The sequence below is a fragment of the Arvicanthis niloticus genome, chromosome 1, assembly GCF_011762505.2.
Source record: "Arvicanthis niloticus isolate mArvNil1 chromosome 1, mArvNil1.pat.X, whole genome shotgun sequence".
Taxonomy (NCBI): Eukaryota; Metazoa; Chordata; class Mammalia; order Rodentia; family Muridae; genus Arvicanthis; species Arvicanthis niloticus.
This window is the reverse complement of record NC_047658.1, coordinates 2,469,495-2,491,840: the sequence shown is the minus strand read 5'-3', so window position 1 is coordinate 2,491,840 and position 22,346 is coordinate 2,469,495. Positions and strand designations below refer to the sequence as shown.

The 22,346-nt window shown below is 52.2% G+C and overlaps 2 protein-coding genes across 4 annotated transcripts in view; one reads left to right on the top strand and one right to left on the bottom strand.

Annotated features, from left to right (window-relative positions):
* Positions 1-8,549, bottom strand: part of Sympk (symplekin scaffold protein) — a 30,110-nt gene extending 21,561 nt beyond the window's left edge. The window contains exons 1-6 of one of the 3 annotated variants that reach the window (XM_076928556.1): positions 8,310-8,380; positions 6,552-6,654; positions 4,288-4,411; positions 4,077-4,142; positions 1,520-1,573; positions 1,365-1,438 (exon numbers count right to left, since the gene is read on the bottom strand). In XM_076928556.1, coding sequence (XP_076784671.1) covers positions 1,365-1,438; positions 1,520-1,573; positions 4,077-4,142; positions 4,288-4,392 — 299 coding nt within the window. In that variant the 5' untranslated portion in view covers positions 4,393-4,411; positions 6,552-6,654; positions 8,310-8,380. Of the gene's footprint in view, positions 1-1,364; positions 1,439-1,519; positions 1,574-4,076; positions 4,143-4,287; positions 4,412-6,551; positions 6,655-8,309 lie in introns of all 3 variants that reach the window. The other 2 variants (XM_034501553.1, XM_034501544.1) reach the window with 2 other exon arrangements.
* Positions 8,550-9,241: 692 nt separating this feature from the next.
* On the top strand, positions 9,242-19,855 carry Foxa3 (forkhead box A3). Its single transcript, XM_034486969.2, has 2 exons — positions 9,242-9,459; positions 18,025-19,855. Exons 1-2 carry the CDS (start codon positions 9,391-9,393, stop codon positions 19,015-19,017), a joined length of 1,062 nt encoding a protein of 353 aa, XP_034342860.1. The 5' UTR covers positions 9,242-9,390; the 3' UTR covers positions 19,018-19,855.
* Positions 19,856-22,346: the final 2,491 nt, after the last annotated feature.

Below are 22,346 nucleotides of genomic sequence, written 5' to 3'. Positions count from 1 at the left end.
CCCCGAGGAGGCTGAGACCCGGGGTCAGGGGTCCATGTATGTGTGTGTATATGTGTGAGAAAGAGAGAGAGGGAGAGACAAGGCTGCTCCACGTTCAAGAATATAGCGGGAACCTGTGTCTACTGATTCTCCCAGTAAAGAAGCAAGTGTGACAACGTGGACACCAGGGTCAGACATACAGGATAAAACGTCCTACTAAGTCAACTCAGGAAAACCCACTTGATCCTCTAAGCCTATTTTCTCTATTAAACAGATCAAGAAATGCCGTAAAGCCTTGTGCTGAAGGCTGAACAACAAAGCAGATCAGGACTCGAGCCCCTGGCAGGCTAGGTGGGTAACAAAAAGAGCAGGTTTATCTCAGAGCCAAGAATGAGAGAGAGTGAGCTACCTCCCAAAGCGCAGACGGTGGCTGGTACATCTGAGGCTGCTGTGGAGACCACAGGCAAAGACAGAAAATCAGGATTAGATGCCTATGCTTGTTCAACACCTATATCATCACCACTATTAGAAGCAACCTTGTCTGAGGCAGATACCAGACACCAGAACAAGGAGGCCAGCAAGACAGAGGCCCTGCTGCGCAGCTGACATTCTATTCTCTGATGGAGAATTATCCAGGGAATTTCAAGGAGGGCACAGCAGCACAAAGGGCAAGATCCAAACGCAATGCTCAGGAAGGGTTATTCAGCTACCCTGCACAAGTGACAGAATGACCAGGTCAAGCAGAAGCAGAGTAGCTATGAAGGACTCTTGTGTTTTGTGAGGGACAGAGGAAGAGACAGAGGGTCTGAGGGAGAAGGGGTCAGGCAAGTACTCAGTGGGCCAGAAAGATCCCAAGTCTCTCAGCAGATCATCTAGCTATGTGCAAGAGGCAGACAAGCAGGTGAGGGCTGTGATTCCCCCCAGGAAGACAGATGCTTCAGAACTGGTCCATGAGGCCAAGGATTGGGGACAAACCTCCTGTTCCAGAAACAACGAGACAGAGACAGGAGGACCAAAAATTCAAGGTTGTCATCTGCTACAGAGTGGGCTCCAGGATAGCCTGGGCTATATCAGACTTTGTCTAAGAGCAAAACAAAAACTAGACTGGTCATTTTACAAGTGCACACTGCTCTGGAAGACACTCAGCTCAGTTCCCAGTGCCCATGTCATCATGTCAGCCTGGTGAAGAGAAGCCTTGGAGTCGCTGGCTGAGAAGCATGAGCTGCTGCCTGTATCCTGAAGGAAGATTGCCCTCTTCTACAAACAAGTTGCTCATGAAGTGTTGGTTGAGGTGCATCCAGGGCTGCAATCCCATTGGGTGTATGCTGGGGGACTCTGGGGGACACAAGCCATGACAACCAGGCATTCTTAATGACGCCCCATACCATGCCTCCTCGATGAAGCCAATGACAAACTTGCGCACTTCAATGGACTTGTCTGCTTGGAAAGCGATGATCTCCTGTAATGTCAGAGGAAGATGATCAGGCCACACCAGGGAGTATCACCTCCCCTTTTTCCTATCCCCGGGCTGGTCACTCACATCCAGGAAGTTGTCAAGCAGGGTGGGGTCCTTGTTGATGATCAGCTCTTGGACCTATGAATTTGAAGGAAGGAGGAACAGACATAAACCCAGGCCCCAAAGGCAGGCATGCTGGTTCTCATAATCCCAGTACAAGGAAGTCTGAGGCTGGACTGTCATGCTATTAAGGCAGTCTGGACTATGGACTCTATCTAAAAACTAAAAATAAGAGCTAGCAAGATGGTTCAGTGGGTAAAAGGCACTTGCCACCCTCACTTGAAGAACTGAATAGTATCTCTGGGAACCACTTGGTGGAAAGGTGTCCTCTGGCCTCCATATGCCAGTCTGACATAAATGAAATAGTGAAAACAAGAATAAAGGCTGCAACTGGCTTAGGGGTAAAGCACTACCTCCACACAAGGACAGTGCTCAGCTCCCAGAGCAGCATAGGCACAGCACTTTGGAGGCAAAGACAGACAGACTTCCAGGAACCCAGCTAGCTAGACTAATGGATCAGCAAGCTCTGGGCTCTACTGAGAGACCTCACCTCAATAAAGTGAAGAGTGATGGAGAAACACGTCAGCTTTGGGTCTCTACATGATTGCACACAAATCTCATACCAAGCAACTAACCACCTACATCATGTGAACAAGAATACATACACACCAGACATACAGGGAAAATAATTGGTTAATTTAAACTCAGGAGTGGGGAAATGACTCAACAGTTAAGAGCCCTGACTGGTCTTCCAGAATCTCAACACCCAGCTATAACCACATATAACTCCAGTTCCAAGGGAACTAATTGCCCTTGTTTGGTCTCTGTCAGGGTTGCATGCACATGGTGCACTTACACACATGTAGGCAAAACATAAAAAAAAAAGAAAGAAAGAAAGAAAAGAAAAAAAGAAATAAATCCAGATGTAGTCTATGCAGACAGGAATAGGGAGCCAATAGCAGTGGGGGCTCTGACACTCGTGGGAGCCAATAGCAGTGGGGGCTCTGACACTCGTGACCCCGAGTCTCAAAGCTATGCTGTCTGAGGAGACCTCACAGATGAAGTCTCTCATAAGCCACTGGGAGGCTTCACTGTGCCCGCACACATGGGGCAGGTCCTGGTCAGCAGTGAGGACAGGATATCCAGGAGTACTAAACAAAGAGGGAGTTAGGCCTAGTATCACAGGCCTGTGATCCCGGCTATTTGCTGAGGCAGGAAGATTACAAACTCAATACCTGCCTCAGCTGCAGAGTGAGTGCAAGGCCAGTCTGAACAACACAGAATGCTTCTCACAGTCAGCCAGGCATGGTGTCATACACCTTTAATCCCAGCAGTCCAGGAGGCAGAAGCAGGTGGATCTCTGAGAGTTTGAGGCCAGCCTGGTCTACAGAGTGAGTTCCAGGACAGCCAGGGCTACACAGTGAAAACCTGTCTCGAAAAACTGAATGAATGAATGAGTGAATGAATGAATGAATAAAAGAAAGAAGCCGGGCGGTGGTGGCGCACGCCTTTAATCCCAGCACTCGGGAGGCAGAAGCAGGCGGATTTCTGAGTTCAAGGCCAGCCTGGTCTACAGAGTGAGTTCCAGGAAAGCCAGGGCTACACAGAGAAACCCTGTCTCAAAAAAACAAACACACATACACACACACACAAAAGAAAAAAGAAAAGAAAACAAAGAAAGAAAAAACAGTAAAAGAGAAAGAGCCAGGCACGCAGCCCGACAGCCCACCCCACCACCAGCACTCACTAGTGCTCAGGAGGGACGGGCTCCTCTTGGCCATATGCTGACCAAGTAGAACCTAGGCAGTGTGGTCCCACAGTCTCTAATGTATATTTTTTTCTTCGTGGTGCTGAGAAGATCCCAAGGCTTTGGTGCTTGATAACCAAACGAAGTCTCTAAGTGAGCCACTTCACCAGCCCCTCACTGGGGGACTCTAGACAGGACTCTGCCACTGAGCTGTGCCTCCACCCTACCCAATGATCTCTGAACTCCACCTTGTTCAAGGACCGCTATCCTTCTCTACAGCTGCACATGCTTCGGTGCTCTGGCTGTATTTGGTTATGCCTTACAGCTTCTCTTCCACTAGCAGTTCCCTTTTCAGAGCCTTCCTGATACCCCTCTGTTTCCTTCTGCGTGACAGCCCGCCCACTCTAGGTCATCACTATCTGTCCACCCTACTCACTGCAAAGAGGAAAGGCAACAATGACAAGCACAGGTCTGCCGGTGGTCACAGAGTGGCCTCAGGCTCAGTCTGTAAACTCTGAGGTCTGCTGTGCTATGCAGAGACTCCCGGTGGCACCTTCCCTTCCACCCCAATCCTGGGTCTTGAGAGGCACTGACTGAGCCTGCTGCACAGCACTGTAGTCTGGGGCACAGGTCATGTATGAGTGTGCATGTGTGGACATGATCCATATGTCACAGGTGCATGAGAGCGCAGGCATGTATGAATGCAACACAGGTGTGCGAGCATATGTGCACAGATAGGTAGTGCAGGCATGTGTGACTGCAGGTGCTAGCAGTGCTCCTTCAGTGGCTCTGTCCCTTGTCCTGCGCTCTCTGTCCCTCACCGCCCCGCCTCACCTGTTTGAGTACTGTGATCTTTGAGTCATTGGCGATCAACGCAGCCTGGTTCAGGAGATCTACCACCTGGAAGGATGGAAGAACCAGGAGTCAAGGTCCATCTTGCCTGCCCAGGCCAATCCTGCAGCCCTCCTGTTCTCTGCTGTCTAGACAGCATCATGCAAAGGCAGGAATCACACCTCCCCACTCCCAGCCCCACAGCTACACTCACCCTCTCAGAAGTGGTCATGCCATCAATGCCTGGCCCCTCTTCTTGTGTGAAAAACTGTGATGCCACACTCCGGCGGGTGACACTGTCCCCGCTGCCGCTTGCCATGACTGCTGTCAGGTTCTCCCTGGAAAAGAAGCTAGTAAGTTTCCCTGTCCAGCCCTCCTCCCTCCTCTAGAGTGGGTATGGGGTTTATGTCCATGTACAGGAGATACTACTTTTTATTTTTCCTTTAATACAGGGTTGGGCTGGTCTCAGGCTGACTAGATAGCCAAAGATGGCCATCAAGTCCTACTCCGTATGTCTGTGCCTCCCAAGGGCTGGAATTACAGGTGTGCACAGCCACACATGGTTGCAGGCCAGCAAGGGCTTCATGTCAGACTCCCCACCCCATTTAAAAAAAAAAAAAAAAAAAAAAAAAAAAGCCACCTATATAAACAGGTGTGGTGCTACATGTCTTTCATCTCAACATTTCCATGATGCAGGTAGGTAGAAACATCAGGAGTTCAAGGCCAGCCTCAGTTACACAGTGAGTTCAAAACTAAACAGTGCTATATAATACTGTCTCAGGAAGGAAGGCAGGCAGCCAGGCAGGCAGGCAAAAGACTCATTATAACACAGCATCCTTAAGCCATTCCTTCTGTGAAAAGGGAGAAAGAGGAACTTCTACACAGTTATCACAAAATCTTACTGACAAAATCATGAAATGACTCATAGACAACGGACCACATCCGACATTACTTTACCAGCAAGCAGCATAACCAAACTAAGTTTTCTTAACTAGGGAGTCAGGCTGCAAAGACTACCACACACTACATGCTCAAGGACTCTCTGCAAGCCTTGAACAACATGTGCAAGGCCCTGGGGGGCCCAGGCCTGACTCTGGGCTAAACAAACAAGCCAACAGATGGCACAGCTGTAAAAAGGAACTGATAGGACACCCTGGCAGGTGTACACCTGTAGTCTTTGGGGAGTCTGAGGCAGGAGAACTGTGAGGTCTAAGGGGCAGCTAAGCAAGACCCTGTTTCAAGAGAGGGGACAAGGAGACACGGAAAACCTCTATAGTGACAATGCAGAGGTTCTGTGAGCACCAGCAGCTAACGGTAATCTCCACAGCTTCACAGACAGACAGACAGACAGACAGACAGACAGAGATCTGTTATATGAAGAAAATTAAAGCCAGGGTAGTATAATCCCTACAGTCAGGGGGCTGAGGCAGGAGGCATCACTTAGCTGGATGCCAGTATGAAGAAAAGAAAAAGGCTAAACTAAAAGTGTCTTAAAAGGTGGAACTGAGGACTGGAGAGTTGGCTCAGCTGGTAAAAGTCCATAGCTGCTCTTGCAGAGAACCTGAGTTTGTTGATCCCAGCACCCACAGGACAGCTCAAAATTCTAACTACAGTTCTAGGAGGATGTGAGACACTGGTCTAGCCTCCACAATACTTGGTGCAGAGACACAGAAGCAATAGCCCATATATGTAAAATAAACGTAAGATTAAATTTTAAAAACCAGCTTAGATTACTCCTAAATATAAATGATGTAACTGAACATCTAGAAGACAGTATTGCAGGTAACTAAGGTTTTGTTATTTTTGTTTTGTTTTTGCTTGTTTCTTTCTGAGACAATGTTTCTTTGTGTAGCCCTGTTCTAGAACTTGTTCTGTAGACAAGGATGACCTTGAACTCAGAGATTTCACCTGCTGAGTGCTTGGATTAAAGACACATGCCACCACCACATGCCAGGATTTTTTTCTTTAAAGCTACGGAGTGGAAGTAATCTTTTTAAAGAAACATAACATTTTTGAACAACATGTAAAGGCTGCCGGTCACTTCCACATATTGCTTAGAGTCAGGATCCTAGCCACAGTCCCGACCTCAGGGCCTACACTGCTCTCTGGCCACCTGACATGACACACCTCGCTGTTCCTGGGAACTTCCCTTCCTCTAATCTTCTGGGTTTTGTTTTGTCTTGAGTATATATTGCTATTTCTCTTTCTCATTTTTCTTTTTTGTAATTAGTAAAAATAGATGTTCAGCTGCCCATCAGTATCAGAAATTGAACCCAGGACCCCCTTCATATCAAAATTCAGTCTGGAAATTAAAACAGCACTGATTGGCCAGATAGGATGGCATACCCCTTTAATTCCAACACTCTGGGCAGAGGTAAGAAGCTCTCAGCTTGAAAACTATCTGGAGCCATTGTCTAAAAAAGAGAGAGAGACAGAGACAGAGACAGAGAGAACAGCCAGTCAGGTGCTGGCACACACCTTGGATACCAGTACTTGGGAGGCAGAGACAGAGCTCCACAAGTTCAAGGGCAGCTTGGTCTGCCAAGTGAGTTCCCGGACAGCCGAGGTTACAAAGGGAAACCTGATGGGGGTGGAGACACTGTTAGGGCCAGGCATAGCTCACTTGGTATTCAGTTGTTTAATATGCACAAAGCCCCATGCTTCATCCCCAGCACCATATCACCACAAACAAAAAAGCAATGTTCATGTGCCATACAGACCTGGCATACTTTTAAAATCATCTCTTAGGATGTGCTCTAGGGAACTCAGGATCCCTGTGTGCCAGGCAAGTGCTCTGCCAATGAGCTACATCCCCAGCACACTTTTTGCTGACTGTCTTTGAGGGTTTCCCTAAGTTGCCCAGACTGCTAGTAAACTCACTCTGAAGTCCAGGCAAGGCCTAGATCTTTGTAATCCTCCTGCCCCAGTCTCTTAACTAGCTGAACTACAGATCTGTGGCACCAAGCCTGGCTTAAGTCACCTCCAGATGACTTAAAATACCTAATTCAACATACTGCATAAATATTGTTACATTGTATTGAGTGAGTGATGTAAGAATTTTAAAGTGTACAAATGGTCAGTGTAAACCATTTTCCTGAATATTTCAATCTAAGGTTGGCTGAATCCACACATGTGAACGTCCAAGACGAGCTGTCAACTTGTATATAATCTATATATTTGCTGTTGTTGTTGTTGTTGGAGAAAGGGTTTCTCTGCATAACCCTGGCTGTCCTCAAACTCAGAAATCCGCCTGTCTCTGCCTCCCAAGTGCTAGGATTAAAGGCCCGGCTGTGATCTATTTTCTATTTCACTCTTTTTTCTCTTAATAAATACTGGAGCTCAGTCTATTTTTCTCCTTCCTTTCTTTCTACAGTTGCAAATCATTTTATTACGTAAATGTAATTAGTGATTTCTGCCAGACTTCCCACCGAAGAACAGTTGGGATGTTTGCAGTTAACACTGTCTCCTCTCTGGCTGTGTGCTCAGCAGTGAACTGCCCCTCCCACCAGGAGGCACAAATGACGCTGTTACCCTGAAGAGTGGATCTCCGTGTGGTTTTTCATTCATTCAACGAACATCAACTGAGCAACACCAGTGTGTGATGGGCGCTAGCTGTGCTGTGCGGAAAGGCAGGCACCAAGCCACACCTAGTCCTCGCTTATACAGAGCTCAGGGTCAGGGACAGCCTCAGACAGCACACAAATAAAACCCTAATAATAAGCTCGACCACACGTGATGAGAAGGAAAGGCACGAGTCTATGAGAGCCTTCAGCAGGCAGATTCGGGGAAGGAGGGAGGGAAACAGAGGCTTCGCAGGGGAAGTGACGTGGGGTGCCGAGCCCCCCAACCCCAAGGATGAAAAGGGAGTTAGGCCGAGGGATAACAACACGTTTCGAGGGCGGGGGCACTGGGGAGGAACAACCGGTGCAAAGGCCCCGAGGTGGGAAGGCACATGGGCAGTCTGGGGACGCGAAGGGCCAGTTGCAGCTGTGTGCTGAGCTGGGGATGAGGCAGGACGCAGACTGGAGGTCGAGGAGGTCTGCGGGCCCACCTTGGAACTTTGGCCCCGGGGGACTGGGAAGCCAAGGGAGGGTCCTGGGCAGTATGGGAAGGAAGCAGGGGCCCGCGACCCCGCTGCTCCCGGCCCTCACCGAGGCTCTCCCCACCGCTCGCGCCCCGGTCTTGTCAGCGCCCCTCCTCCCCTCACCCCAGGACCTCATGCCGCCACCCGCTCACCGCGGCTCCGGCCTCCGTCCCCCTCGCGCCCCCTCAGCAGCGCCTCTCCACAGACGCTGCCGCCGCCATCTTCCGCCCGCCGCCGTGACACAGCGCAGGCGCTGCACTAGTAGGGCCGCCGGGAAATGGAGTCCGGCACCGCGGCCCGTCCCCGCCCCTAAGGCGTGCCGCGTCCGCAGCCGCCCGCCCTCCCCGGGCGTCCACCGGGGCGGCCGCCATTTCCGGCCTTCGAGCGCCATGCCTTCTGGGAAATGTAGTCCGCCCTGCGCAGGCGCCGGACGGAAATGGGAACAGAGGCTTCTGGGAAATGGAGTTCCCAGCGGTCCGGAGTCCATCTCCCTAGACGGCTGGCTGACGTTAGAGTGGAGAGTGCTGTGAGTGGAGCTTCTGGGTCTTGGAAGAGATCTGGTGCCTCAATGGGGGTCTAGCAGAAGACCCGAGCCTTTCCACCGCTGACCCTGACCCCGTACGGAGTCTGCAACATTTGCAGTCGTCATAAGCCTCAGTCTTCCTGTCTGTCCAATGAGAATGTGGTTTCAAGAATCTCTGCTGGGTACTTACGTTGTTGTATAGGACTTGTGGAGTCCTGAGCGCTGTTAGCCTCCTTTCTTTCGTGGAGGACATGCGGGGCTCTGGAGTTTCCATCTCTTAGGTGGAGATGATGAAACACCTCGAGGCAGAAAGATTCTCAAGCTCCCGCGTTGTGGCTCTAGGACTTTTGGAGTCAACAGGTTGTGCCTCTCCACCCCACCTCTTGTAGAACCCCATTCATCCATCGCTTACTTCTAGGTGCCAGGACCGAGGCTCCCGGTGCCTGAGGTCTCTCTTCTTGCTATCCCGCAGGGGGCGCCCCAATCCAAGCGCGCCGCCTTCGGGGAGGCGGGAGGGGAGCCCGGGGCGGGCTAGGGAGGGGGTGTCCCGGCTATAAAAAGTGGCTGCCTCCCAAGGCGCCTGGGCCAGCGGGACTCCAGGGCTGTATGCCTCAGGTCGGAACTCCGGGCTAGTGCCTGTAGAGAGACCGAAGCGCTCGGTTCCCCGAGGGGGGCCGCAGCCTGGGCGTGTGGGGGCGCAGGCCCGGGGGATGCTGGGCTCAGTGAAGATGGAGGCTCATGACCTGGCCGAGTGGAGCTACTACCCGGAGGCGGGCGAGGTGTGTCCTCGGGGATGGCGGAGCGGGAAATGGGGGGCAGGTGTGGGGCTGCGTGCTTTAGTGCACGCAGGGCCTGCGGTGTGAGCCCAGGTGGGAGCCACAGACCTGAGCACACAGACTCTAGGTGTGGGAGTCGGGGACCGGGCGGGACAAGGCTTGGGAGAACGATTTGGACAGCACATCCGTCCGATGGCTTGCTTCCAACGGAAGAACATGTGAGCAATGAAACCTCGAGGTTACACTTGAAAGGTGTTGAGACCCTGACTCAAATGAACAAATTGGAGGTGGGAACCGGAGCTCTGGGGTAGCGCGATAGAGCTGCGGGACCTGAAGAAGTGAGTTCCATAGGAGACAGGAGAAATACAGGGACTAAGAGGGATGGGGAGTCCGCAGTAAGGAAAAGTCTGTGGGTTCGGACCTGTGGGTTCAGGGTTGAAAGCGGAGGTGGGGGACTTTGGGCGATTAGGGTCAGAATTGGGTTCAGGGATAAAGATCAGCAGAGGAGCTAAGGTGGGGGGCAGAAATAGGGTGGTCGGGGGTCCTTTTGAGGAATCTAATGTAGCAGGTGGCTTGGGTAGATGAGGCCTCAGATGACGTCAGCCTTGGAAGATCAAAAGACACAGGGCTCCACATCTGTGTGGTAGGAGTCAGTCATCCTTACCCAGACCCTCAGCAGGGTCTCTCTTCAGATTGGACACCATCTAGTCATGCTAGACTTACATTAATTCCTTCACCCCAACAAACAGAAAGTCCTTCTTCATGTCTACCTCACCCTGTAATCCATATTGTGATGGTGGGGAGAAAGGCCAGAGGTCCTGGACCCACAGGTTCCTAACATAGGCGACTTAAGGTGGGGGTGAGATGTTGGAATGGCTGGGCCCTCCAACGAGTCAAGCTCTAGCGGTTGAGGGAGGTGGCCAGGGTCTGTATTTCCAAGTCGTGGGGTTGGACTCCTGGATCCCTAGGGGTAGCCGGGCTTGGAGTTGGCGAGGTGCCTGGGAGGGGCCTGTCCTGGATCTGGGGACGCAGAGCTGACCGGGAAGGAATTGGGAGTGTGGAGAGGTGGAAAGGGAGGGGGCTGGAGGTGTTGGTGACTTAGTAGGAAAGGCAGAGGCCAGGGTAGTACGTGGAGCTTCTCAGGTAATTAGGGGTTTGAGCATTGGATTTAAGAGCGTCAGCTACAAGTTGGTCCTTCTGGGGACACATCTGAAAAAGTTAGTTGAGGGATCTAGGGAGGAAAGACTAAAATTTGGGGGTAGTGTGTGAATGCTCCCAGACGCCCCAGTTGAGAGAGTGAATGTAGAGACTGACAGAAATTGACAGGCCAGTTGTGGTTCTGCATGCCTGTAAATCTAGCATTGGGAAGCTGAGGCAGGAGGATGACAACTTTTAAGATCAGCTACACCTACAGAATGAGACCTTGTGGGAGGGGGAGTTAGACGAGGGCAAGCTTAGATGTAATTTTGGAAGTGTCTACACAAGGAAAGAATGCAAAGGTTTGGAGCTGAAGTCTGAAGGTGCCCGACTCCCACGGGCACCGCTTCACCTTCAGCACCTGCTCTCAGCAGGGGAGCCCGCCTCTCCCCTTGCTCTTGAGAACAATGGGTGGGCTGCATTCCTCTGGGACTAAGAATGGACAAGACCGCCCCACAAAAAAAAAAAAAAAAAAAAAAAACCCAAAACAACAACAACAACAACAACAAAAAACCATTTTCTTGTCCAGTAATAGCTTCTGTTGGTGTGGGGCAAGGCTGATACCTTGTGTCTTACTCTGGCTAGCTGGCTCTTGGAAAGTGAGCATCCTGGGAGTAACCCCATGGGACCATAGGCTTTTTTACACATCAGCTGCCCGACGGCGCCCCTCTGCACCCCGCCCCCCACTGCAGAGAAGGGCAGTAGAGCGCCTTGCAGTGTGCTGAGGCCCACAGGTTGGTTCTGGAACTGGAAGGTCACCAGGCTTCCTCTCTCTGCTCACAAGCACACGCTTCTCCAGAAATAATAAGGAAACAAAAGGGAGAAATTCCAGCCTCCCAGGTGGGGAGGCAGGTCCACTGAGGGATTCCCCCCACTCTCAGCCGCACCCTGAGGGAGGGGAGAGGGGAGATCCGGTTCAGACCCGGACATCAGGGGTTCATCTCAGCCGTGGGGCGTGGGAAAGCCTAGGGTGGATGAGAGCAGCTGGAGTGCTTGAGGTCAGACCTCAAGAAGGACTTCCGGGTGGGTGGGGAGCCAGAAAAGGAAAGCCCTGGTGTCCTAAGGTTGGAGAAGTGGAGTGAGGTGCCAAGGGATTAAGAGACTGTGGATCCCCTGAGGCCAACACTTTACTCTTGGAAAAGGAGGGGCAAAAAAGCCTACCAGGGTGAGAAGGCCAGAGCACCGAGGAGCGTAGGAACCGTGCTCCTGGAGAGATGGCAATACAAAGAATTACCGAGCTGTGCTGCAAACAAGGGGAGTGGGGGAAGGGAGGAAGAGAATGCCAAGGAGGGGAGACTGAGGCGAAGGGGGGCGGTGAGTAACAAGCAAGCATTAGGTGGGCGAGGGGAGAGATGGCTGGGGAGGTAGGTGTGGGGAGGGGAGGGTTAGAGTTAGGGTTCCTGATACAGGCGGCCGGCCAGTGGGAGAGCCAGGGGTGGTGGTAAACACCTTTAATCCCAGCACTAGGGAGGGGGAGGCAGGAGAATTGCCACACAGTAGAAGGCAGCCAGGGCAGTAGAGCAAGATCCTGTCAGAAGGAGGGAGGGAGAAGAGGGAGGAAGACCATGAGAGAACAAACACAAAACCGCTTACGGGAGCCATGTGTGGTGGCAACACAGGTAAAGTCCGCACTGAGAGGTGGGGGCAGGAGGGCAGGCCATCCTTGTCTGCTAGAAGGAGCTTCCTGTGGCTGCTAGGGAGAGGGAAGGAGAGAGAGCAGGCATGCTCAGGAGTTAAGAGTAGCATGCTGCTCTTGCAGGGGACTTAAGTTCGAGACCCAGCATCCACGTTGGGCAGTTCACAACTGCCTGTAACTCCCCATCCAGAAGGTCTGAAGCCCTTTTGAGGGCTCCCCAGCACCCACGGTCACTTGCAGATATCCACATACAGATAACTTACATATAATGAAAAAAAAAAAAAAAGCTATCTGGGGCGTAGGCTGGAGCACTCCGTAAAACACTTGCTTGGCATGCAGGCAGCCCTGGCTTCCATCCCCAGCGTGGTAGAAACCAACTGTGCTGGCCCATGCTTGTAATCTCTGCTCTTCGGAGGTAGTGGCAGAAATCCTGAGTTGGAGGTTATCCTATGTTAGCTCAAGGCTAGCCTGGGCTGCACAACACTCTTGTCAAAGAGAAGGAGAAATGAGCCACCTGGAGAGGCTGATGAAGGTTACCTGTCTGTGACTCCCTAAGCTGTTCTGGCAGGTTCCTTTGTTCTCTGGACCTCGAGTCCAGCTAATGCTCCCAGTGGCAGAAAACCAGAAATTAAGTGCTTTCCAATCAGTCACCACCAAGTCTAAGGTCTCCTTCAATGCCCTGAGACCCCACGGGGGTGGGGGGCAGGGAGGAGGGAGAACAGTGGGTAGACAGGGCAGGTAGATCTAGAAAGAGAACCATGTGATATGCTTAGTGTTTTCCATTATCCTCGAGATTACTGACTCCCTTCTAGACAGTAAGCTCTACACGGGTGGACACATCTGGCTGCCTTGGGCACAGTTTTCATAGCGTGGTCCAGCACACTGGTAGGGCTAGACTACCAAAATCCTTCCTCTCCCCCTGACAACTTCTTAGGACCTTAGCTGACCCAGCTGTAAAATGGGTATCATAACACCTCTCAAACAAGGGATAGTAGTTGTAGAGCCCCTGCCTAGAATCCCCCAGTGAGGGGCTGGGGGCGTGGCTCAGTGGTAGAGCCCCTGCCTAGAATCCCCCAGTGAGGGGCTGGGGGCGTGGCTCAGTGGTAGAGCCCCTGCCTAGAATCCCCCAGTGAGGGGCTGGGGGCGTGGCTCAGTGGTAGAGCCCCTGCCTAGAATCCTCCAGTGAGGGGCTGGGGGCGTGGCTCAGTGGTAGAGCCCCTGTCTAGAATCCCCCAGTGAGAGGCTAGGGGTGTGGCTCAGTGGTAGAGCCCCTGCCTAGAATCCCCCAGTGAGGGCCTGGGGGCGTGGCTCAGTGGTAGAGCCCCTGCCTAGAATCCCCCAGTGAGGGCCTGGGGGCGTGGCTCAGTGGTAGAGCCCCTGCCTAGAATCCCCCAGTGAGGGGCTGGGGGCGTGGCTCAGTGGTAGAGCCCCTGCCTAGAATCCCCCAGTGAGGGGCTGGGGGCGTGGCTCAGTGGTAGAGCCCCTGCCTAGAATCCCCCAGTGAGGGGCTGGGGGCGTGGCTCAGTGGTAGAGCCCCTGCCTAGAATCCCCCAGTGAGGGGCTGGGGGCGTGGCTCAGTGGTAGAGCCCCTGCCTAGAAACCCCCAGTGAGGGGCTGGGGGCGTGGCTCAGTGGTAGAGCCCCTGCCTAGAATCCCCCAGTGAGGGGCTGGGGGCGTGGCTCAGTGGTAGAGCCCCTGCCTAGAATCCTCCAGTGAGGGGCTGGGGGCGTGGCTCAGTGGTAGAGCCCCTGTCTAGAATCCCCCAGTGAGAGGCTAGGGGTGTGGCTCAGTGGTAGAGCCCCTGCCTAGAATCCCCCAGTGAGGGCCTGGGGGCGTGGCTCAGTGGTAGAGCCCCTGCCTAGAATCCCCCAGTGAGGGGCTGGGGGCGTGGCTCAGTGGTAGAGCCCCTGCCTAGAATCCCCCAGTGAGGGCCTGGGGGCGTGGCTCAGTGGTAGAGCCCCTGCCTAGAATCCCCCAGTGAGGGGCTGGGGGCGTGGCTCAGTGGTAGAGCCCCTGCCTAGAATCCCCCAGTGAGGGGCTGGGGGCGTGGCTCAGTGGTAGAGCCCCTGCCTAGAATCCCCCAGTGAGGGGCTGGGGGCGTGGCTCAGTGGTAGAGCCCCTGCCTAGAGTCCCCCAGTGAGGGGCTGGGGGCGTGGCTCAGTGGTAGAGCCCCTGCCTAGAATCCCCCAGTGAGGGGCTGGGGGCGTGGCTCAGTGGTAGAGCCCCTGCCTAGAATCCCCCAGTGAGGGGCTGGGGGCGTGGCTCAGTGGTAGAGCCCCTGCCTAGAATCCCCCAGTGAGGGGCTGGGGGCGTGGCTCAGTGGTAGAGCCCCTGCCTAGAATCCCCCAGTGAGGGGCTGGGGGCGTGGCTCAGTGGTAGAGCCCCTGCCTAGAATCCCCCAGTGAGGGGCTGGGGGCGTGGCTCAGTGGTAGAGCCCCTGCCTAGAGTCCCCCAGTGAGGGGCTGGGGGCGTGGCTCAGTGGTAGAGCCCCTGCCTAGAATCCCCCAGTGAGGGGCTGGGGGCGTGGCTCAGTGGTAGAGCCCCTGCCTAGAATCCCCCAGTGAGGGGCTGGGGGCGTGGCTCAGTGGTAGAGCCCCTGCCTAGAATCCCCCAGTGAGGGGCTGGGGGCGTGGCTCAGTGGTAGAGCCCCTGCCTAGTATGTGTGATTCTGGGATTCAAGTCTCAGCATCAACTACAAAACAGTATCACACACAAAACAGTAATAACAGCACACACATAGGTTGGTAAGGATTAGAGACAGTACCTGTGGAATGTGAAAATAGGGCACATCTGTAAATGTTTTTTAAGGTCTTTAAATTTTGTTTCATTTATTTATAAGAGCGAAAGTGTGTCTGCATATGCTTCTATGTGTGCGTATATGTGTATGTTCCTCTGTGTGTGCATGTGCACATTTGTGAATGGGTTTGTATGCATGTGTGTGCTTGAGTATTTGTGGGGGAGGGGCGTATCCCTCATAAACACAATTAGAGATCCTAAGCAACTTGCAGGAAAACAGATCTGGCGCCCTCTTCTGGCCTCCTTGGCCACCAGGCACTCACAAGGTGTATACACATGCATGCAGGCAAAACAATAATATGTATAAGATACATCTAAAAAGAACAGCAAGGAAAACCATTGAGTTTGTTACATAAATCATGGCTTTTTAGCTGATTTGGCTAATTTTGATTGATTTCTTGATTATTTTCAAATCAAATAATTGATTTCTCAATTTTTATTGTGCTCAGAAACTTTTTATTTTATTTTTGTTGTTTTTGTTTAGACAGGGTTTCTGTATAGCCCTGGCTATCCTGGAACTAGCTCTGTAGACCAGGCTAACCACAACCTCAGAGGTCCTTTTGCCTCTGCCTCCTGAGTGCTAGGATGAAAGGCGTGCACCACCACTGCCTGGCCTTTTCTCTTCTTTTTAAAGGCAGTGTTTCAGTATGTAGCCTTGGTTAGTCTGGAAGTTAGTATGTAGACCAGGCTGGCCTTGAATGCCTGTGTCAGCCTTCTGAATGTCAGGGTTCTAGCCAGGCACCACTATGCCAAGCAAAGAAGCATCTTAAAGCCATTATTATGTTTTAAAAGTTATTTCGAATTATGCATATGAGTGTGATTATGCACATATCCAGGCAGGTGCTCGACAGATCAGTGGTGTCACATCCCTTGGGACTAGAATTATAGGCAGTTGTAATGTGCCCAGTGTGGGTGCTGGGAACTAAACTCTTGTCCTTGGGAAGACCAGTGGTTGCTCTTAAGTGCTGAGCCATCTGTCCAGCCCTCAAACTCTTTACACTATTAAAAATGTATTAAGAAGCTGAGCACCGGGCGGTGGTGGCGCACGCCTTTAATCCCAGCACTTGGGAGGCAGAGGCAGGCGGATTTCTGAGTTCGAGGCCAGCCTGGTCTACAGAGTGAGTTCCAGGACAGCCAGGGCTACACAGAGAAACCCTGTCTGAAAAAACAACACCCACCCCCAAAAAGAAAAAAATATTACAGACCCCAAACAATTTCATGTTGTTTTTTGGCATTTTGTTTGTTTTTTGTTTTGTTGTTTGTTTTGTTGTTTTGGGTTGTTGTTTTGGGGGTTTTGTTTGTTTGTTTGTTTGTTTTTTCTTGAGGTAGAGTCTTGCTGGGTAGCCCCCTGCCTCTCCTTGCTCATTTTTGGGACTACAGTCCCATGCTGCCAACCCTGCCCCAGTTCCTTTTTGATTTGGGATATGTCTATTGATAATTATTGTATTCAAAAAGTAAATCTTGAAGTTTAAAAATGCATCCATGTAGTTTAAAGCTTATTATTTATTGCACTTATGCGGCCAGCAGAGGACAACTGTCCAGAGCCAGGTGTCTCCTTCCACCAGGTGGGGGCTTGAGGATCGAACTTGTGTTGTTAGGCTTGGCGCCAAGTGCCTTGACCCACTGAGTCATTTGCTGGCCCCTAATTTAAAGTAGCACTCATTTACTAGTGTAACTAAGGGGTTTCAGAAGCCGTTTAAAGGGCATAGAGAGTTTGAGAGCAGCCTGAGCTACACAGTGAGGCTTTGTCTCAAACACAAACAAATAGAGCTTAATGGGAAGAGGGCACGGTCTTCCACTTTGGCCACACAGCAGGCAGGACATGAGCAGGTGGTAGACCTTTGGTCTATTGCAATAGCAGATGTTGCAGATCAATGAAAAACTTGTAGTACTCGCATAAGAAAGAGGGTACAAAAGGTTGATGAAAGTCTTTCTCTTTTGATTTACTGGAGAGTGAATCAGAGCCTTCCTGTATGCTAGGTAAGCAGTCTACCACTGAGCCACGCCCCCAGCCCCTCACTGGGGGAGTCTAGGCAGGGGCTCTACCACTGAGCCACGCCCCCAGCCCCTCACTGGGGGATTCTAGGCAGGGGCTCTACCACTGAGCCACGCCCCCAGCCCCTCACTGGGGGAGTCTAGGCAGGGGCTCTACCACTGAGCCACCTCCCTAGCCCTTCTTTTTATTATTTTGTGACACTATCCCAGGCTGTTCTAAAAGTTTTTGAGACCCGGGCTGGCCTTGAAACATCTGATCATTAGCCTCCCACCTAGCTGGGAGTATAGGTCTGTACCACCAGACCTGGGATAACTGATACTTAAGTGGGATTTCAAAAATGTCCTTGCTGGACACTGGTAGCACAGCCTTTAATTCCAGCATTCAGGAGGCAGAAGCAGACAGAGTTTGAGACCAGTCTGGTCTACATGGTGAGACCCTATCTGTCTTGAAAATACAAAAAGGCAAAAAAAAAAAAAAAAAAAAAAAAAAGGAATTAAAGAAAGAAGAAATGTCATTAGCCTGATCGATACCCTAAAAAGGTTTCAGAGAGTCTAAGATACCCTAAGGTATCTTAGACCATCTACAATTTGAAAACAGTGTTCAAACATGACCTTGAAGGTATGGGAGGGGACAGAGCCCAAGAGTGCAAGCAGGGGACAGGACTTGGGGAAGTAGCTACCTCTGGAGAGACATAATGATGGACAGGAAAAGGTTAAACAGGTCGCTGAGGTGGGCGTGCCAGCCCACACCTGTATACCCAGCCGCTGGAAGAGGGAGACAGATTAGGAATTCAAAGACAGCCTTCCATTACATAGTGAGTTTGAGGCTAGCTTGGACTAGATGCCGCTATCTCTAAAAACATAGGTAGGACTGAATTCGAGAGCTCCTTTGCTGAGCAGTAGAGTGTGAACGCACTGATCTATCTATGTCGCTCTCCCTCCAGGTGTATTCTCCAGTGAATCCTGTACCCACCATGGCCCCTCTCAACTCCTACATGACCTTGAACCCTCTCAGCTCTCCCTACCCTCCCGGAGGGCTTCAGGCCTCCCCACTGCCTACAGGACCCCTAGCACCCCCAGCCCCCACCGCGCCCCTGGGGCCCACCTTCCCAAGCTTGAGCGCTGGTGGCGGCACCGGAGGCAATGCTTCGGGCTATGGAGCCCCAGGGCCTGGACTGGTACATGGAAAGGAGATGGCAAAGGGGTACCGGCGGCCACTGGCCCACGCCAAACCACCATATTCCTACATCTCTCTCATCACCATGGCTATCCAGCAGGCGCCAGGCAAGATGCTGACCCTGAGTGAAATCTACCAATGGATCATGGACCTCTTCCCGTACTACCGGGAGAACCAGCAACGTTGGCAGAACTCCATCCGGCACTCGCTGTCCTTCAATGACTGCTTCGTCAAGGTGGCACGCTCCCCAGACAAGCCAGGCAAAGGCTCCTACTGGGCCTTGCATCCCAGTTCCGGGAACATGTTTGAGAATGGCTGCTATCTCCGCCGTCAGAAGCGGTTCAAGCTGGAGGAGAAGGCAAAGAAAGGAAACAGCGCCACATCCGCCAGCAGGAATGGTACCGTGGGGTCAGCCACCTCTGTCACCACTACAGTTGCCTCTGCAGTCACTTCCCCAGCTCAGCCCCAGCCTACGCCATCTGAGCCCGAGGCCCAGAGTGGGGAAGATGTGGGAGGTCTGGACTGTGCCTCACCTTCTTCGTCCACACCCTATTTCACTGGCCTGGAGCTCCCAGGGGAACTGAAGTTGGATGCACCGTACAACTTCAACCACCCTTTCTCTATCAACAACCTGATGTCAGAACAGACGTCAACACCTTCCAAACTGGATGTGGGGTTTGGGGGCTACGCGGCTGAGAGTGGGGAGCCTGGGGTCTACTACCAGAGCCTCTATTCCCGATCTCTACTTAATGCGTCCTAGCAGGGCAATTGGGAACTCGGTGATGGGGGTTAGCTGTAAAGACGCCAGGTTCTTGGGCTCTGATCTTTGTGGTTACACTTTGCTTGTCCGGTTAATTAACATCTTATTTGGCCTATTACTGTGATATGACCCATTGGCTACTGTGGTAACTGCCATGGACTCTTTGGTGGACCTAGGGTGGGGGTATTGTGAAGTCAGATGCATTTGGGAGTGTTGCATAAGTGGCCGTGTTGGACATATTGTGAAGGCAGTTAGACTGGTGTACTGTGAAAGCTGCCATATTAACTGAAGCCATCGGGTGATTGACTCACGGTGTGCCCGATGGTTTCGATGTTGGATGACCCATTGTTTGGCCCTTTGGATGCTGTGATGGACATCTTGATTGACCTTTTGAGTGTGTGACAGTCACACCGTGTCAGCCACATCTTCTTTGACCCATTGTATTCTGGGATCACCTTTTTTCTTTTTTCTTTCTTTTTTTTTTTTTTTTTTTTGCCAGACTTCTTGGTACAGTAGATGCCAAGTTGGCCACCATACCACACGGTGTCTTTTTTGACATTCTGGATGCACAAAAGGTCACCGTATTGGCAAGGTGACATCCTGGCATGCTGTTATGCACCAAGATGGTCACTACAGGCCTGTTGTCACCATCTCCTTGGTGGGGGTTGGGTGAGGGGTAGAGGTGAGCAGACCCTGCGACTTTTCTCTGAAGCCCATCGCCATCCTGTCCGTGAGAAAGGGCTAGTGTGGGTGTATGGAGTTCCTACTGAGGTCAAGTTCTTGTCTGGGGCTTGGGATATTGTCTGTGTTTGACCATTAAAAGGGCATCATCTCCGTCTCAGTGTCTTTTTTTTTTCCAGTGGACCCTGTGAGGCCCAAACACCTAAATGTGTGTTCCTCTGTGCCTGTCTTCCTATCCCAGGGAGCTGGTGGCCTCTGTGGGGGAAGGGCTGGGGGGAAAAAGCAGCAATGTGACCTTTGGTTCTTTGTTGTCCCTGACCCCAAGGACAGTTTGTTCATAGATAGCAGCCCCCGCAGTAGTGGGGCCAGAGCAGCCAGGGGGAGGTGGCTTTGCAGTGACCAAGGCCATTGCCCCTCACCCCTTTCGGACACACATACACACACACACACACACACACACACACACACACCCCACACCTGGAGCTCTAAGGCTACAGAAACTATAGGCTATCAATTTGGGGGATGAAAGGAAAAGAATGCAAGACTTGAAGGTGTGTGTGTGTGTGTGTGTGTGTGTGTGTGAGAGAGAGAGAGAGAGAGAGAGAGAGAGAGAGAGAGAGAGAGAGAGAGAAAGGAGATTTTTTTTTATTTTATTTACTTATTTTTGAAAGAGGGTCTCATACTCTGGGGTGCTCAAACTCACGGCAATCCCCCTGCCTTTGCTTTCTCCGTGGGAGGATTACAGGGGTGTACACATGGTCTATACTGATTTATTCTGGTGCATTCAGTGCTGGGGCTGGAACCCAGCGACTGGAAAATTCTAGGCAGTCACTTACCTACCGAGCTAGGACCACTCTGTCAGTCTTTCTAGTCACCCACACTCTGGCCCCTCCTTGGCTCTCTTCTCTGGCCTCCCTCTCCCGGTTCAGAGTTTCCGCCTCTACCTGCCGCCTGGCAGGCGGGTCCCTCTATTTCTGTCGCAGTCCTGCCTTGCCCGGGCCGCGTGTCACCCCCGCCCCCTGCCTTGCTGGCTCCCAGTTGTCAGCCGTCCCACCAGGCTGGCTGTCCTGGGGAATTCCTCTCGGTTCCTGGAAAAAACAACTGGGGCCGAGAGAAAGGCCCTCAGTCTCCCCGGGCCCCGGCCCTCCCCCGGGCCTGGGGGTCGCCGGCCCTAGGCAGGAAGCCCTGCGGTTTCTGGCTTCTCCCCGGCGGCCTCCGGATCTGGCCCCCGCCTCCCCGGGCCAACAGCCCAAATATTATTCCGCAGGAGGAGTCGGTGGCGGCGGGAGGAGGCCCGGGTTGAAAGAGGCTTTCAGGGCAGCCAGGCCTGGGGCTTCCTGTCCCCAGGCTTGGGCCTCAGGCTGCCCCACTGGGGACCTCAGGTGGCCTGAGAGGCGGGGTGTTGTTGTAGGGTCCTCAGGGGAGGGTGGGGCCATCTGTCGGGGTTTCTGGTGGCCACCAGCTTGCCTGGCCTCGCCTGGCGTGGGCAGGTGTGACCCCCCACCCCAGGGACAGCCGGCTGGTGTCCAACGTGGAAAAGTACCACCATCAGACGTGGGACGCGTGGAGACACAGGAGGACGCACGCGATGAGGGATAGGTCGTTGGGTGGGGGGAAGGCATGGGAACATAGAGAGGGCTGGACTGTGGGGTTGACCTGACATAGTCTAAGGAAAAGACCTGTGGACAGGGAACTGAGGCTAGGGGCCTGGGTCCCAACTTGAGCACGGGGCTATATACTTGGGGCGCTTTGAGGTGAGGTAATGACCGTAGAAGTGGCCCTAGCTGTTGCACCTAGTAGCCCACACCTGTGGTCTCAGCACTCGGGAAGCATAGGCAGGAATGTTTGTGGGCCAACCTAGGCTACATAGCTACATAGTGTGCCTGTCTCTTAAACAAACAAACAAACAAACAAGAACACTTGACAAGTAATGAGTAATTTGAATAATCCCATTCTAGGGTCCCTTATTTTATTACACATAAAACCTGAGGTACAGTGCTGGCTTGACTTGATCAAGGTCATACAACTAGTGGGTAGGGGGAGGTCCCAGGAAGGCCATCTGGCTCTGACTCCGGGCCCTGGATCTCCACTGTTCTAGAGAATAGCCCCCTACTTCCTGCCACGATTTGGTATGGTAGTAACTTCACCCACAAGAGTTCACAGGTGTGTATGTGTGTATGTGTGTGTGTATATGTATGTGAATGTGTGTATGTGAGTGTATGTATATGAATGTGTGTATGAATGTGTGCGTGTGTGTGAGTGTAGGTATATGTATGTGAATGTGTGTATGTATGAATGTGTGTGTGTGTGCATGTGAGTGTATGTGTGTGTACATGTGTGTGTTTGTCATACAGCTCTCTACCTTTCTTAGTGTCATTTTGATGTTGCTTCTCCGCTGTTCTGTGATGGCGTGTCTTTTAGCATATTAGTGTGTGCTTCTGTATCTTGGTCACTGTCTGTCACTTGTCATTGTGTCTCACTGGGCCCAGGCATAACGGCACCTTTACGTGTCACTCTTCTATGTGTCACATTATGTGTGTCTGTCCCTCAGACTTGCACATCTGCCTAAATTGGTCACTGTGCGTCACTGTGTCTGTCCACGAATGTGTCACCATCTACCCTGGTGCCAGTGTGTGTGTTACTCACCA

Bases quoted from the DNA above. Each gene is read 5' to 3' on its own strand.
- Foxa3 (XM_034486969.2), top strand. From the start codon at position 9,391: ATGCTGGGCTCAGTGAAGATGGAGGCTCATGACCTGGCCGAGTGGAGC. The intron at 9,460-18,024 runs GTGTGTCCTCGG...CTCTCCCTCCAG, and splicing joins ACTACCCGGAGGCGGGCGAG to GTGTATTCTCCAGTGAATCC.